At 34.6% G+C, this 17,636-nt stretch overlaps 1 protein-coding gene across 3 annotated transcripts in view; it reads right to left on the bottom strand.

Annotated features, from left to right (window-relative positions):
• LOC121375599 (nuclear pore complex protein Nup153-like) overlaps positions 1-15,215 on the bottom strand; it is a 56,986-nt gene extending 41,771 nt beyond the window's left edge. For 2 of the 3 annotated variants that reach the window (XM_041503133.1, XM_041503136.1), the window contains exons 1-9: positions 15,031-15,215; positions 14,277-14,429; positions 8,501-8,684; positions 7,000-7,296; positions 3,753-3,922; positions 1,629-1,745; positions 861-974; positions 444-503; positions 179-250 (exon numbers count right to left, since the gene is read on the bottom strand). In XM_041503133.1, the coding sequence (XP_041359067.1) occupies positions 179-250; positions 444-503; positions 861-974; positions 1,629-1,745; positions 3,753-3,922; positions 7,000-7,296; positions 8,501-8,684; positions 14,277-14,429; positions 15,031-15,105 (1,242 nt within the window). In that variant the 5' untranslated portion in view covers positions 15,106-15,215. The remainder of the gene's footprint in view (positions 1-178; positions 251-443; positions 504-860; positions 975-1,628; positions 1,746-3,752; positions 3,923-6,999; positions 7,297-8,500; positions 8,685-14,276; positions 14,430-15,030) is intronic. The other variant, XM_041503135.1, reaches the window with a different exon arrangement.
• Positions 15,216-17,636: the final 2,421 nt, after the last annotated feature.

Here is a 17,636-nt window from a genome sequence, read left to right as displayed (position 1 = left end):
CTTACCTCCTAAATTCAAGGGCCACAACTCTGTGAAAAATGTATAAATCGCCATGAAAGTAACTTGATCAGTACCAGAACATAATAAAGATATACACAAAGTTTTATCTCAATATCTGAAGGCATTATGAAAAAAACATCCAGAAAACATCAGGTGATAAAAAAAAGAAAATATGTACCTCCAAGGGCCGATGAGGTAAACTGGCAGACAGAAGATTCATTCTCCGAGACTGTCTCTGATAACTGCCAGGCTGAAATATAAAGATGAACAAGTCAGATTTGGTTTATTTATATATTTTGCCTTTGTTTATTAAATGAAACAGTTTGATTTTATGGACAAAGATATTACAATGACTATGTTGAATAAACTTTAGGTATATTTCATGTCATTTAATCAATCAATTAATTTTTTAAATAGAAAGCCAAAAATCCACAACCACCTACCGTAAAAGACAGAACAGAATCAACCATAGATGACTGATCCGAAGGTATCTTTTTCGTATCCTGAAAGAAAGAAAAAAAGAGAGTACATATGTGAACTCACTTTATTTGGGACCAGACTTGTATGTCTATAAATAAAGAATCACACTATAATAAACAATCAGTGTATGGACTTTAAATCATGTAAACCACAATCAGAGCAGTTCTTCCACATATGGCTCCGTTAGTTAACTTAGTTTGGTGTCAAACTAATCATAGCTCACAATAAATTTTATCTTTATTAGCTAAATTGAAACGAAATCACAATCTTCAATGTTATGTTTCGATCAACTTGCACAAATTCGGGTTCAAGAAAAAGTTGCATTTTATAACTGACACATCTAAGTTACTAATAAATAATACAACAATCAAAATGCCTACTGATAAAGATGTAGACATCTTTTCCAGTGTTTCCAAAATCCTCCGAGATGTGGATCCAGTGATAGCTCCCGACGTGAAAGAACTGTTGTGAACCTTTCGGATCGGCAGCACATTCTAAAACAATTTTAAATAGACAATGTAAAATGGCAGCTGCAATAACTGGGATAACAATTTACAAAAGACTGAGGAAAGAGTTAACAAAATTTTAGTAGTGACATTCGCAATTTGAAATATGATATGTTACGCTACTCCTAGTTTCATTACTTTTTAAACCTATTTCTAAAATAATAAATGATGATTAATAATTTACTACCAATATACAAATAAATGGAAAGGAATTTTTGAAGAGTTAATTTTCAAAATGTGATATATTCATTAAGTAATTTAAAAAAAAGCAGTGATTTTTCCTGCAACTTGACTTAGCATTTACCACATAAAGCACATTTTAAGATCATGTGCAATGGGCAGAGATTTCGTTTTGACAGAAACTATTGTCGTATTGGCTAAGTTTATGTGAGATATATTGACACTTGGTCCAAGAGAAAGAGGACAACCACAATCATGTATATGTAACACAGCCTTTACATTATCCAATGTTGATATTTTGAGATTCCATCTTATAACTGTATGCTTCACTCAAAATCTGGAATTTGCAGCAGCACAGCATTCTTCTAAATTTGCATCCTGTTAGGTGTAACAAAAAACATCACTCCACTATTAACACTACAATGATGGATTACAAAGAAGATGTAAGTTACTGTTAAGTACCCGATATGGTTCCGTTAAATTCCCGCGACTCCTCCTGTATGCCGATGCACCACCGTATGTAGTTTTTCCACTGTAAAACGATGATTCATGAATAGGCTCTCCAAGAATTGAAGTGCTCTGCAGGAAAAACAGCAAGTGTTTAAACCAGTACAACATGCTTTGAAGGACTCATCCAAACCTCAGGTAATAAATCTATATATGTTGTGGTAGAATTTCGTGCGTGCGAGTGGTGTGCCCGTGTGTCGTGCAACTACTCTGGACCAACGTACTGGGTAAGCGACGAGGAGTGCGTGCCGCACGCTCGAACGCACGCGTGACCATGAAGGCGTTTACCACATAAATAATAGTTAAAATGAACAAGACAACAAGATGTCACTTTAAAGACGGGTTGTTATTGCATTGAAAACACAGGAATTTTATACATGAAATATTATGCAGATATCAACCAAAGTTATGAACTAAGAATACTATTAACACTAAACTATGAAAACATATAGTTACCCAGTGATGTCAATTACAAGTATCACAGTTAAAAATCTATATTTATTTAAACAGCCAAAAGACTAGGCAGTCACCCATTATCCATTGAATGTTCACAGTGACCGACTAACAACACCAGGAGACTAGACAATCGCCCATTATCTCAAGATGCTCTCAATGACCAGTTAATTAAAGAGTTATACACAAAAGAACTACAATATTTAACTACAGTTAATATTATATACACTTACATACACTTACAGATATTTATTTAAACAACCAAAAGACTAGGCAATCGCCCATTATCAATTGAATGTTCTCAGTGACTGACTAACAACACCAGGAGACTAGACAATCGCCCATTATTTCAAGATGCTCTCAATGACCAGTTAATTAATTATCTATCCTAAATTTAATAAACAAGAAAGAGTAATTATTGAGTTGGATCCCAAAACTACTTTAAAGTAATTTAAATTGGATAACCTATTAATTTAGAAAGATTGCAAAGGAAGCTAAAGACAATCGTCTATTTACCTCTCAATGCTGTCCAAAATGTAAGAAAAATATTCAATGAAACATTATAACTGCGAAGTTTAGCTCGATCAGCTGATAGTTGTCAAAATTTGGATCCAACTGTTTACAACTGACGTAACAGTTCTATTTATACCCCAACATTGATGTCACTGGGATTTTTGAATCTCTAGTATGACGTCAAATATACTCTTGAGAAAAACACAATAATTATGGTCTTACAATACACAACGGATACATAAATCAGCGAATATCTAAGCATATATTTCTAATATCAATGTTATTTATAATCCATAACATTAATCAAAACAACAACATCGTTTTCACAGGTTAAGCAATAACACTACGGTTCCGGTCTATTAACCAACAGTGCTTTACAGCAAACCGGAAATAGTTCGTCTCGTGCATTTCCGCTCGCAAAGCAGACGACATTTAGCAAGAAATACTAAGTTTTTTATGAAATAACTCAAATATTAATATTCAGTTAAGTATTTACTGAACTATAATGATACATAATTTAATCACGGACATTGGCCTGTCCATCTACACGTTAATTACTTCAAATCATGGAAGAAATAAAAAGGTAAACGTCAAGTTTCAACATAGCTGACCACGGTGAAACATTGAAATTTAATTTTAAAGGATCGTGCTCTTTGAAACAATTAATTTCACAACATATGTACCATTCCCTTCAAGTGATAAAGACAATAAATCTGCCGTATTTTAAAGGGAACAATTCAATGACTAGTCAATTTTATCTGAGAAATATTCTGGCAACATTCAAAATACATTTGCTTGCTATAAAACTGAGAAAAAAGAACAAAGTGTATACACTACCAATCAAAAATATTAAAAAGCCATTAAATGAATGAATGTTTAACGAAACCCCAGCATGAAAGCCATTAAAAGTAATGTGTATTTTCTATGATAAATGGAGATATTCTGCCTGCTCACCAAACTTTGTGGCAATATGGTCTCTTAAACCTTGTTCATGAGCACACTAAGGAAGTTTCTTAAGTTAGACAGGTTGTTCAACTGTCTATTAACTACAGACATATTCAGTCACTGATAACTACTAATTTACCTGCTGCAGCTTATTATGAACAAACGTACCAGTGGTGATCCAAACAGAGAACTGTTGAATGCTGGTCGATCTCTCACAGCTGGTGTAGCGTGTTTTCCTTGTCGTCGACTCTGTGTTGACCATGTCATCGGTGGATCAGTGGAACCACCACTTTCTGAAAACAGCCTACCACGTTTTTGAAATACACCACCACCACTTTCTGAGAAATAGAAGTTCACATATTTTATTAAACATGAGAGCATTTTGATGTAGTCCCATTTATATATATATATATATATAAAAAAAGTAAATCCCAGACTACAAATAAAAAAATTCCCTATATATTTTGTAGCAATATTCCTTTTTTAAATGACGTTTTATATTCCTAATATGTAAGTTTGTTTTGTTTAAGAACACCACTAGAGCACATTAATTTAATAATCATTGGCTATTGGATGTTAATCATTTGGTAATTTTGAGTCTTAATGAGGAAACCACCTAAAAAAAATGTATTAGACATTAGACAATGACATATTGTATTAGAGAGGAAGCCCGCTACATTTTTCCATTAGTAGCAAGGGATCTTTTATGTGCACCATCCCAGACAGGATAGCACATACGACGGCCTTTGAATTACCAGTCGTGGTGCACTGGCTGGAACGAGAAATAGCCCAATGGGACCACCGACGGGGATCAATCCGAGACCGACAGCGCATCAAGCAAGTGCTGTAACACTGGGCTACATTCCGACTTTAAACCCACCCTAGTTGTTAACCATTACGCCGTTGTTTTTCGCTATTAAACCCATTTTCTCACAAATAAAATTGCACTTTACTTACATTTTATTATTTAGAATATACATTTCCATTCACCTGAAGTGTTTTTTGGTAATCCTGGTGTTTGTAATACCACAAAATGTATTTTTCTTATTTCTTAAAAAAGCACGCACATCTGAGAAAAAAACGTTGAGCAGACAAGGTCTAATCTATTTTAGAGGGGATCTTCCCATTTCAACGTCACAGATGTTGGTATACCACATGACTGTTATATTTTGATTTGGTTTGTTTTCTCGTGCACGGTTCGCGCAATCAACATCCAATTTGTCGCCGTTTGTTTGTTGTTCATTTGTGAGGTTTTTCTTCAGTTTGTTAACATTTTCATTCACAATAAAGTTCAGACAAGTAAGTATCTCAATACAAAACGTTACAAACCCTAAAACCAATAATTTTGCTAAGTCTTGCGATATCTGGAAAGGGGATACAACCTTGGGGGTGGGGGTGGGGGTGGGGGGCACAAGCTATATTGTTACCTTTATTTAAATAAGAGTAGGACAAAAAAAACCTTACATTTTCGTCCTGGGGAGGGGAAGTGCCTCCCCACCTCTGGTTCCTACCACTACCACTACCAACAATAATAAACGGTGCATCTAATTGCTAATAACAATAGGTTATCCACTAGTACCCGGTGCCGAATAGCAAATGTAGGCTAATTGCAGTTTATATATAAAATTTATTATTTCAAACACTGTAGTATAGTCAACATGGTCAGTGACGACTATCATTGTCGTCTTATTCCGATTCAAGTATTATGATTGCTGCAGCAGCCACTTCCTCAACAGAAGCACCCATGTTGGTAAAGTAACTTCCTGTTCCAAACTCATTCCTTTCGCTGTCCAGGACAGAACAGTTGGAACACACCCGAAGTCTGTGTGCACTCTGGGAAATTTGTCATGACATAGGCATTTCTGTGCTTCAAGTGACATCTACCGGTGACATCCGAATACTAACTTTCAAAATTATTTCAAGTAACAGGGTCACGGGGATTCCCATTTATCGCTATAAAACCTGCTTTTTCACTCTATTTTAAAAACGTGATCTAAGTGTGTTACACTTTTGTAGATTAACCAAAATTATAATTAATTTTCGTGGTCTGAAACTAGGGCGTGCGACTTTAAGTCGTACTTAAACCCAAATAACCACCAAGAATGGTGTGACGGTACATGCTCTTAATTTCTTTTCGCCTGTGGCAATATTAATTGTTTTAGAGGGTCGTGTGCAGTTCTAATATGCACTTAAGCCCAGGTGGCCAGTAGTTACGTAATACATCTGCGAGTGCGGTTTTTACAACCGTGATTTGGCGACTAGGCATCATTAAGTCTGACGATCTGAGAAAAATATACCGCTTGGTCGCTGTGTAAATAGCACTTGTAGGGATTCGGTGCCGCGATGTACCCCCAGGCGATACTGGGATTTTATAATAAATAGCTAGGGTTTTAGAGATATCGGGGAGAAACATAGGAAGGCTTCCAGGGATCGCTGTCCGTCCGGACTGGTAAATAATTTTATTTCTGCTCTGTGTATAACCATAATGTGATTGATGTGACTTTAAATATTTTAATACTGTATTATACCAATATTATTTAGACGGTGCTGCCGGTCATCTGACGCAGTATACTGTAGGGCTCACCGTTCTGATATATATATATATATATATATATATATATATATATATATATATATATATATATATATATATATATATATTATATATATATATATATATATATATATATATATATATATATATAAAGCTTATCCAGTCATCCTAGAGGACCTAGGTAAACTGTAGGTTATTGTCTTTATTGTGATAGGTACCATTATTAAGTCTGTATTACAAGGTTACTGAATGAGTAGTTAAGGGTTAATTAAAAATTAACCAGTTAGGAATAGAGTTGTAATTCCTTTATTAATTAAGTTCTCCCGGAAGCGTTTCTCAATTATCACACGTTATTGAACAAGTAGTAAGGGTTAATTAAAAATTAACCAGTTAGGAATGGAGTTGTAATTCCTTTATTAATTAAGTCCTCCTGGAAGCGTTTCTCAATTATCACACGTGTGGGTGTTGTGTCACAGTGAAGTGATTAGCATATTGTGTAAACTAGACACCTAGAGATTAACTAATTAAGTGATCAGTTCTGGGTTGTTATTATTTGTTGTTGTTAATTAACTACTGCGGCAGTACATTTGTCAGCGTAGGTTAATACAGATTCCAAAGTGTATTGTGTTTTTGTTGTGTTTTCTAGTGAACTAAACGTGCTATAATAATGTATACTTTATATAAGATCTTATCTCTGATCATACCTAGACAAGCCAGCGGGTATAACTGCCTGTTACAGAGAGATCTAATAGATATACAGTTAGGAGAGATATTTGGATAATCGTGTTTCATTCAGTTACGGGTATTATAGGATCCCCGTGACAAATGGTTTGAAGATGGATGAGAGAAAAATGGCTTTACCATTTCTTTCACGTCGTCCTTTCTCGTCGAGCACAACGCCTGATGCAACAGGCTCAGTTACGGCAGAGGTTCCTGACAACTGCCTTTCAACAGCAGGAACATTTGAGGACCGCATTCCAACTGATGCAGATGACTGTATTCCAAGACCTGGCACAGTTGGCAGTTGAATTCTGTCTTCCAACCTTTGTGCAGACTCATTTAGCATCATGGTGTCCGGATGAATTCTATCGGTGTAAGGTAATGCTGATGAAAAGCTACTTTCTGTACAAGATGTAGCTCTTTCAGACATGCTACCTGCTGAAATAAAGAATAGATACTTTGAAACTGGAGACCAATATAGAAACTTGTATTGTTTACTGTGAAAACCAATGATTTAAAAATGGGGTATATTTCATTCTTTGCAAGCCATCTCAAAAGCAACCCTCTACACAGTCACAATTAAAAAAAAAATTGTTAGTACATAAATTACACGTATGAAATGAAAAAAAGTGAATTCAAAATTTTTCTTTGGATTCAATTCATGCTGTAGTTTTTTGGACTGTTCACATTTACAAAAAAAAAAGAGAAAAAAAAGCAAGGCTAAAATTAGAAAATAAACAGGATTCATGAATTATGTATTTTTGAAGAAATTATCTGTATGCTCTGTCAGTTGTAGGTTCATTTGAGAAGACATTGTATGATGGGAGAAAGGGTACAAAAAGGAAGGATATGTTTTATATAATGACGCACACAACACGTTTTATTTACGGATATATGGCGTCGAACATATGGTTAAGGACCACACAGATATTGAGGGAAGAAACCTGCTGTCGCCACTTCATGGGCTACTCTTTTCGATTAGCAGCAAGGGATCTATTATATGCACTATCTCATACGACAGGATAGCACATACCACGTGGGTACAAAAAGAGCACTTTCTGTACACTTAAGAAACTGTTGATAACTGAACCACATCAAAGGGACATTCCTAAGTTTGCTGCATTGTAAGATGTTTCCGAAAAATAAAATATTTCTACGATTAAACTTACATATTAAATATATTTTCTTGTTTAGAATATCAGTGTCTGTATATTCAATGTGTTTCTGGTCGTCTTAATATTTGTAAGAAGCCCAAACTGGATTTTGTGTTCAAATAATTTTATACGTACGTAAAAGATATATTTTAGGAAATATAATGAAATTTAACCTAGTACAAATAATAGAACGATCAAAAACATGTTTAATGTACAGCCACTAATATTTTATGCAGAAAAATATATTTGATATGTAAATACAATCGTTAAAAAGTCTGTTAGTCGATAACATCTTAAAAATTGCAGCAAACTCATGAATGTTACTTCAAGAGGGCATGAAAAAGAATGCTGATTTTAAATTTTTGAGGTGGAAACCAAGCTCTGTGTTAGATTTTAGAAAATAACTTACATAACAATGCTGGGCATGAAGAGTAATACCAATATAACTTTTTTAAATTCTATGTGTCAGATTTAACAAAGTAATTTACCAAACAATGTTGGGTCCCCATGACCTGGGGAGGGTAACTGAGAAAACTGTTCTCTGGAAGAGCCGATAGGATTCTGTACTGATCTAGTTGTACTGGACGGCACAAATAACCTGGTGGGAGAGGATCTCTCACTCGATGCAGATGGTAGGATGGAGTTTGGCTGTACTGCTGGCATATATGGGCCCTGAAATAAAAAATGTAATGCATGCACACATCAAATTTACACAATATACCTTTGTCAGAATTTATAGTCTTTTTTTTCCAAGGTACAAACAAAATTATTTGTGAACCAGTAACTGAAATATCACATTTGTTGCACTTTAACAAGGGCCATAACTCAAAAATAATGTCAGCTCAAAATCTTGAGGCAGGGCCCGAAATCGCCAGTCACCAGGTCACCAAATACGACCAAAGTCCTGTTTGGGCGACTTTAAATATTAAAAACTAATGGCATTAGTCACCCCAAATTGTTTTTTTTCTTTCCGTAACATATGAACCAATATATTAATATATGTATTGCAAACTTTTATTACACATTAAAATCTTGCTCATGGTTAGCAAAACTAAATGTATCAGCATAGCGTAATTTGCCAACATCCATTTATAAACACATATTGAACATATTACCTAAAACATTTTATAATTAAAAGTTTTCTGACATTTAAAACACACTTAAAATATGAATATTTCATGTTTGGGCTTCCTAAAGCAAGACTGAACCACTGAAAATGAAAATTTAGTACTATAGTAGCCCAGAGTCCTGTTGAGGCATTACAAAAAAAACACCTCCTGAATACATGTGGGAAAGATGGACTTATAGTCCCCTCCAGTAGGGCTTACTAATATTAAAATGGGCTGGAAATAATATTAGTTTATTAACACATTTATTGTTTTGCATTTAATGCATTCCGTAATCAAAATTAATATTTCTTTAAAATAGGAAAAAAGCTACTGGTTTTACAAATCAAAACCTCTTCAGTTTAAGCAAAATTTCCATTTAAATAAAGAAATCAAGAGGTTGTAATTTTCAGTTTTCGATTTTGTTTTTCTTTTACAAAGTTTCTGATTAGTGTAACTGTTACAGACAAAATAACGAGGTGTAAACAGTGAAATGGCTAATTAGCAAGCAAAGTGTTTCAAATTATTCTGTACAAGGAACACATTTTAACAATTTAACAGCCAACAATTATATTAATAATACATTTATATTATTGTGCATATAGGACTTTCTAAGAAAATAACATATGGTTCAGGAGTCTGCAAATTTATACAATAGCTGATGTGTATACAGTGACCCATTTGGCACACAGAAAATAATTCCCAGTTCCAGCAAATTTGTTTTTTTGTGCCTTCAAGCCCCATAATAACCTATTCACATTGTCAATGTGCCTTCCTGATTTCATGCCCCTCTAAGCAGCGATAGAAATAAGCAGAATTTTTCATTTGTCCACCAGACATGTACATTTTCTACTTGTCCAGCAATGTTTTCACATGTCCAAATAAATGTTTTGTTTTATTAAACTACAGGGACTGTATTTTTTATTGCTCGAAATTAAACTGCATTGAAAAGTTTTACTTGTTCACTGGACAACCATCAGGGTTGAAAATTAGCAGTCGCCCGGTCGCCCGTGGCGACCTTCATTGGGTAAGGGCGACTAAGAATTTTACAAAGATAGTCTGTTGGGCGACCATCGATTTTAGGTTCTGGCGTGTTTGGTACCAATTGAAAAAGAAACACAGTGAAACTGAATCAAATGTGACAAAACACACCACATCTGTGCTGGCACGAACTACAGATCTGGCAGCAGAAGATATACCATGTAGGGCATACTCTATATTTTGACAGTAATAAACTCAGATTATGTTGTTTTGGGCCGGGTCTTTCACAAATTAAAGCTCAAAACGTATTGCAGGCAATGTATGAATTTTTTTTAATATGGCAGTCGTCGCTTTTTGAAATGGACTGGATACATGATTATTATCTAGTAGACCTATTTTTTTTTTTTTTACAAATGTTATTCAATGTTATTTTAACAATCAGTCATATTTAATTAGCTTATATTATTCTGGAACAAAATCATGATGACATAACCAGCCAAAGATTACTGTAATAAACAACAAGTACGTGTTTATGCTTTGTCATATGATAACAGAGTACATTATATACTTTTCAAAAAAGTAGGGGAACCTGAAATATTAAAACATACGTTTTGACCACAGACATCCTAGTAAAGAACGTTCAGGTCTGTTTATCAACACAACCGAAACACATTCCATAGTTTGCACATGCATCATGCAGTTGCCCCGTACATGTGCGTGGGGTGTCATTCTCGATTTTAACAATTTTCAGGAAGGTCCATTAATCACTGTCAATCTTTTTCATTCTGTTGATCATACAGTTATTATTGTTTTGTTTTTAGTCATTTTTATTGTTTGAATTTGTGATTTACTGATAAAAAAACTCTGTCAAATTTCAAATGTCACTTCTGACCTCAATCGTCCTTCGAGATTTTTGGTGGTCATAAAACCTACTGTAATACTGAACTACCGGTTGTAATGTTTGCCCAATTAATTCTCTATTATCATATAACCATTCCCCACAGCTAATATACCTTACAATTTTGGCAATTGTAAATTCTTATTAGAGTTTCCCTTTTTTTTTTTTTAAGAGTATACATTTTGGTAAAATATTTTTTTTTTTTTTTTTTCAGATATATTTTTCTTTTGACATTTATTTTATTAGTAGCCTACTAGTGTAGCATTTACAATGATCCAACCACACACACACATTTTAATGAAACAGAAAATATTAATTTTGCTTCTATTGTCCATCCGATTCAAACAACAATCGATAAATTGGCATGTAACTTCATAATTTATAAAAATAAAATTCATATAAAAACATATTAATGTATTAAGTTTTATGCCCATACCATCGAAAAATTCCTTGTAAATTAAAAACAAAATTCTTCACAAATTACCATCAAACTGCAGAGGTTTAAATCTTCTTTTATGATACAGTTTTTAAGGCAAATGATGGAACATCCAAGTTAATCTGAACAACAAAACTGAAATACATGACCAAGGTCGTATCTTTGCACAATGCAGAGTCGAATGGGCATTTGGCAAAACTGTGGATAATTCCATGAATCTCCATATAGTGCCTCGTCTTTAAGAGGACAGCCACTCCCAAGGAAATCCTTTACGGGAAATTGCATCCCTCTTACATTGGCACAAAGTTTATTTCATCCCTCTTGCATCGCCACAAAGAAGACTACCATTCCCACGCTAGGTTACTAAAGAATGCGCAGGTCTGTATTTAGTTTCTTTGTACTGCATTATCTTTTACTCAGAGACCATATAAGTCAACCTGCATACCTTGGCTGTTCTAGCATTTTGTCTTCACCCCTGTATTAAAAATGAGATTTAATCTGTATAATTTAATGGTAATTTGTAAAGAAACATGTTTATTCTGGATGTCTTTTTTACTTGAGTTGATATGGGTTTTATACTTAATATAACATGTTTTTATATGAATTTTAACTTTATTCATCATGATGTTACATGCAAATTCATTGGGTTTCCTTTTGCCCAAATGGACTATGTAGGCCTACAGTGAGCACATGGTTATTATTCAACAAAGAACATTCAAGTTTGGATGTTGGCTGTGGAGTTAAATTCCAGTGTGATAATTGGAGGGCTATAGTGCTGTCGGAAATAGAATAAAAATTATTTTCATCAATTATTTCTTACATATTAAACAGACAAGTAAATATTTTGTAAATATCTATTTAATTATAGTCTACCTAATTTAGCATTTACTTGTTTTGGCTCTCATTGATGTACAACGTGGTGTTTACTCTTGAAATTAAAAGAAATATGTCAGTAAACTGGTGATTTGTGCACTTTATTGGAACAGACTATAACAAAGTTTGGTCAACATGTGTCAATTTCATTGCTGTTACAATATGTGATGGACCATTTCTGATGATGGTTTACCCCTATTCCTCTCCAAAACAAAATATTTGTAGACATTTATAAGTAATAATTAATAATCAGTTATCTTGCAGTTTGAAATTAAAAGTTTGTTTAACCTTCCGAGTACTGCAGGCGAGATATCTTGCCCGACGTCACGTCAGTCGACATACTGTACACTATACAGTGCATTCCCCAATTCATATTTCCCGCCGTTTTGCACACGACACTCACCGGAAACGGAAATATAATAAAAGAATTTTTTAGTTTTTTCAAAATGGTGGCTTTTGTTTTGATTTTTTTCAATTGAAAATACCCTGAAATTTCGAGTTCAAAAAGTTCATTGCTGTTACAATATGTGATGGACCATTTCTGATGATGGTTTACCCCTATTCCTCTCCAAAACCTATTCCTCTCCAAAACAAAATATTTGTAGACATTTATAAGTAATAATTAATAATCAGTTATCTTGCAGTTTGAAATTAAAAGTTTGTTTAACCTTCTGAGTACTGTAGGCGAGATATCTTGCCCGACGATCTAAAAATAATAAAAATTAAAAAAAAAACATGAAAATAATACTTAACGATTCATATATGAACTTTATTTCATATATTTATAAAACATTTAAGTGAATATATGTGAGTAAAAATTATACCCACTCAACGTGGTTTTTGTTAAAAATTAATCCAGTAGTCTAAAGGTTAAGGGTAAATGAAATTGACACATAGCCATCATCTGTTCCAATAAAGGTCACAAATCTCCTGTTTACTGACATCTTTATTTTAATTTCAAGAGTAAACACCACCTTGTACATCAATGAGAGCCCAAACAAGTAAATGCTAAATTAGGTGGAGTATCATTAAATAGGTATTTACAAAATATTTATGTGTCAGTTTAATATGAAAGAAATAATTGACGAAAATAATTTTTATTCTATTTCCGACACTACTTTAGTTAAATTTGAGAAGAACCAGAAAGATTTTTCTCCAACTGGCCCTGCTGGCGATCATGGTTTTCATGTTATTTTCAACCCTGAACCATTTATCTTGTTCGAGCAGATTTTCACTTGTCAGGACAAACGGACAAGTGCTTATTTCGAACACTGCTAAGGCAATAATTGCAGTACCTCTCAGACTACATAATTCTAATTTTAAAAACTGTTTTTAAATGTTTAACAATACCATTAGAGCATTCTGACAAACGTGTAGTCTTTCAATGGAAATCAACTAACTTTTTATTAGCAGCAATAGATATTTCATAAAAGCACTCCCCAACAGACAGGACAGCACCCACCATGACTTTTAGTAATACAATAATTTTACACCAGCCTTTTATATAGTGTATATTGTGGTACTGGTTTGGATTTTAATTCTTTAACCCATGATCTCAGACGAGCTAGATCCTTAGTTTATTTGTTTTGTTTAACAACACCAGAAAACATTGATTTATTAATTATGGCCTACTGGATACCAAATGTGGTAATTTGAGTCTTAGAGAGGAAACCTTCTGCATTTTGCATTAGTAGCATGGGATGTTATATGCACCATCCCACAGACAAGATAGCACATACCAGTGTCTTTGATATACCAGACATGGTGCACTGGCTGGGACGAGAAATATCCCAATGGGTCCACTGACGGGGATCGATCCTGGACCGACTGCACATCAAGTGAGGGCGTAACCACTGGGCCACGTCCCACTAGATCCTGTCCCGAACCTATTAAACCAGTATCTAAATAAAATAATATTCTGAATATTTTGGGCCTATATTCTGCCAATATGATCAGAAAGTCATAATTACTGAAACATCCTCTTCAGTTTCCAGTAAAGCTGTTGTCTCCCTCGCATCTTTAGATTCTTTTGAATTTTTCCTCGAGCCAGTGGACATAAAATCTGTTAGCCATGAAGGTGCCAACAGGTCTTTAACAGTATCTTTCACTTTCCCCAACAATGACTGAAAACATAAGTGAACATTTTACACTAAATTACAGTAAACACAATTACAAGTGTTTCCCTCAAGATTTTAATTCAAGAGAGTTGACAAAATAGTTAGGATAAAAACTGTGCCCCAAAAGGGTGTGAAAATGCTAGAGGGTATATGCAGAATGCTTCCAAATAAATTTTCTTTTAAGAAATGTGTTGCTTTTAGATGCACTCTGATTACTATCAGTATGGTCAATATTTTGTACTTGCCAGTCACCATGAACAAAAGTTAACTCTCCATACAGATCCCTGATTTATGCACAGTATACTTTCAAAGCATGCATTGGGATAACATTCTTTTTGCGAAAAATGTTTATTTTTTTATGTAGATCACTAGATGTTCGGAAATGGGTGACGTTCGGATTTACAGAACTGTATGATACAAGTAAATGTTGATGGAAAGATGGTTCCAGTCAAAATCGTGTAAAATTATTGCCGTAGATACTTAGATTTTTAATTGCAATAAAAACAAAAATAGATTTTGTAATGTATAGGTTAAAACGTTATTTTTAAAGCATGTAGCATAACTGTAACCACAGTAATTTCGCTCACGTGTTTTACACCAAGCTTACCTTTCGTCTTTCGTAAGGCTTTGAAGACGACCCACTTCGTTTGGCTTTTATTTTGCCTCCGCCTTCAGAGGCCATACTAATTGTTTTATTCAATATTTACAGTCAGTAACATTTATTAATTATCTTACTATACGTTAAACAGACTAATATTTTCCATAAAGTGTCCGACTCAGTTTCTCACTAAAGATGGCGGCAACATTACTCTTTGGTGATTGGTTGAATTGTCAAGAACATGCAGGGACAGCAGTTTAAAGTTTACTTCCGCTAAGAGGAATAACTCTTTAAAGTGTACTTTTAATAACTTCTTTCAGAATCTGGTAGTTGATATAAATGTGTAACGATGTATGGGCTACGATAGGGCCTCCACGAGTCCAAATTCAAGTCAAACTCGACCCGGACTCGAGTCTTGCTAGACTAAGACCGTGACGGGTATTCGTGGAGATTCTAGTCCACGATACGATATATATATATATATATATATATATATATATATATATATATATATATATATATATATATATATATATATATATATATATATATATATATATATATATAGTAGTCGTTTTCGAGTTGAAAGACGCTATTTTATAGAGTGCTCAACATACACTTTTAACGATATATATATATATATATATATATATATATATATATATATATATATATATATATATATATATATATATTATACATGTCTACAATCTGACGAAACTATGTCACGTAAACAATCTTTCAAGAATTGTACCACTTTAGTAACGAAAGAAACGAATGATTTATTTAACGACGCATTCAACACATTTTATTTACGGTTATATGGCGTCAGACATATCGTTAAGGACCACACAGATATTGAGTGAGGAAATCCGTTGTCGCCACTTCATGGGCTACTCCTTTCGATTAGCAGCAAGGGTTCTTTTATATACACCATCCCACAGACAGAGTAGTACATTCCATGATATACCAGTCGTGGTGCACTAGCTGGCACGAGAAATAGCCCAATGGGCCCACAGACGGGGATCGATCCCAGACCGACCGCGCATCGAGCAAGCGCTTTACTACATTTTCATCATTTTAGCAGTATGGAACTGCCATCAAAATAACGATATAAAGTAGGCTTTATGATTAGGGTGTGGCTAATTTTTGGCATGCTTCCATCAGAGAACTGTCCAAGCACGCCTGTCGTGGGCACAATCTCTGACTTCGTCGTATGTTGGCATACGTTTTACTGTAACACAATTAATATTGGCTTAATTGTATCGTTATATTGATAAACGCCTAAAAATTTATAATTTTGTCGTAAAATGCCTTTTTAAATGTATAATAAGATAAAAAAAATTTAGTTTCCTTGACCAAAAATAATGGGTTCAGGATTATACCCTTAACTAAATCCACGTCTGGAAACATGCAAATGTTTGAAATATGAAGCATTTTGTCTATACATTTTTATGCCATATCAAACGATGTTACAGTTTGGTAGTTGGGAGAGAGAAAAGTATATCTATATTCATTTATTTCATTTCAACTTAATTTCGTGCTTATATCCGGTTACGGTTCAATCCTGAACCCTGTTCCTACTAGCCTTATGTCCGATGACTTAACCACGACACCACCGAGGCCGGTATATTGACCTATAATTAGGATAACCAGAAAAGCATTAAAGATTCATATTCTACGCAAGACGATTCTATTGTTGTTTCAAGTAGGTCCTACTACAAAGGGCTATATTTGTATGAAATATCCCACAGTGAGTAAGCCGAGTTTATACTTCAGTTACGGCAGCGGTACGATAGTGACAGTTTAAAGTTTGTTTTGTCTAACAAGACCACTAAAGCACATTGATTTATGAATCATCGGCTATTGGATGTCAAACATATTTCCATTAATAGCAAGGGATCTTTTATATGCACCATCCCGCAGACAGGATAGCACATACCACGGCCTTTGATATACCATTCGTGGTGCACTGGCTGGTTCCAACGAGAAATAGCCTAATGGGCTCACCCATGGGGATCGATCCCAAACCGATCGCATATTAAGCGAGCGCTTTACCACTGGGCTACGTCCCGCCCCCCCCCCCCCCCCCCCGATAGCTACAGTAGCATTTACAAGAGAAGCAGCACAGTCAGCGTTAATGAGCAGCGTTAACGCCAACGCCAACATTTGTAGCCTACTATCAATACGACAACCACGATTGCTGCAGAGGCGGGACGTAGCCCAGTAGTAAAGTGCTCACCTGGTGCCCGGTCGGTCTGGGATCGATCCCCGTCGGTGGACGCATTGGGCTATTTTTCGTTCCAGTCAGTGCACCACGACTGGTATATCAAAGGCCGTGGTATAGTGCATATAAAAGATCCCTTGCTATTGATGGAAGACTGTAGAGGATTTGCTCTCTAAGATCAAATGTGTGACCAATAGCCGATGATTAAGAAATTAATGTGCTCTAGAGGTGTCGTTAAACAAAATAAATTTTAACATTTGCTGCAAAATGGCGCCAACTGTGTTCACAGTTTATTCCCAGATTCCTTATAAGCCTATAATAGTATTTGGTTAATTTATGCAAACAAAAGGTATATGTATTTTTGTGTCTTTAATTCTTTCGTATTTGT

Source organism: Gigantopelta aegis, chromosome 6, assembly GCF_016097555.1.
Source record: "Gigantopelta aegis isolate Gae_Host chromosome 6, Gae_host_genome, whole genome shotgun sequence".
Classification (NCBI taxonomy): domain Eukaryota; kingdom Metazoa; phylum Mollusca; class Gastropoda; order Neomphalida; family Peltospiridae; genus Gigantopelta; species Gigantopelta aegis.
This window is presented reverse-complemented; position numbering and strand designations above follow the sequence as displayed.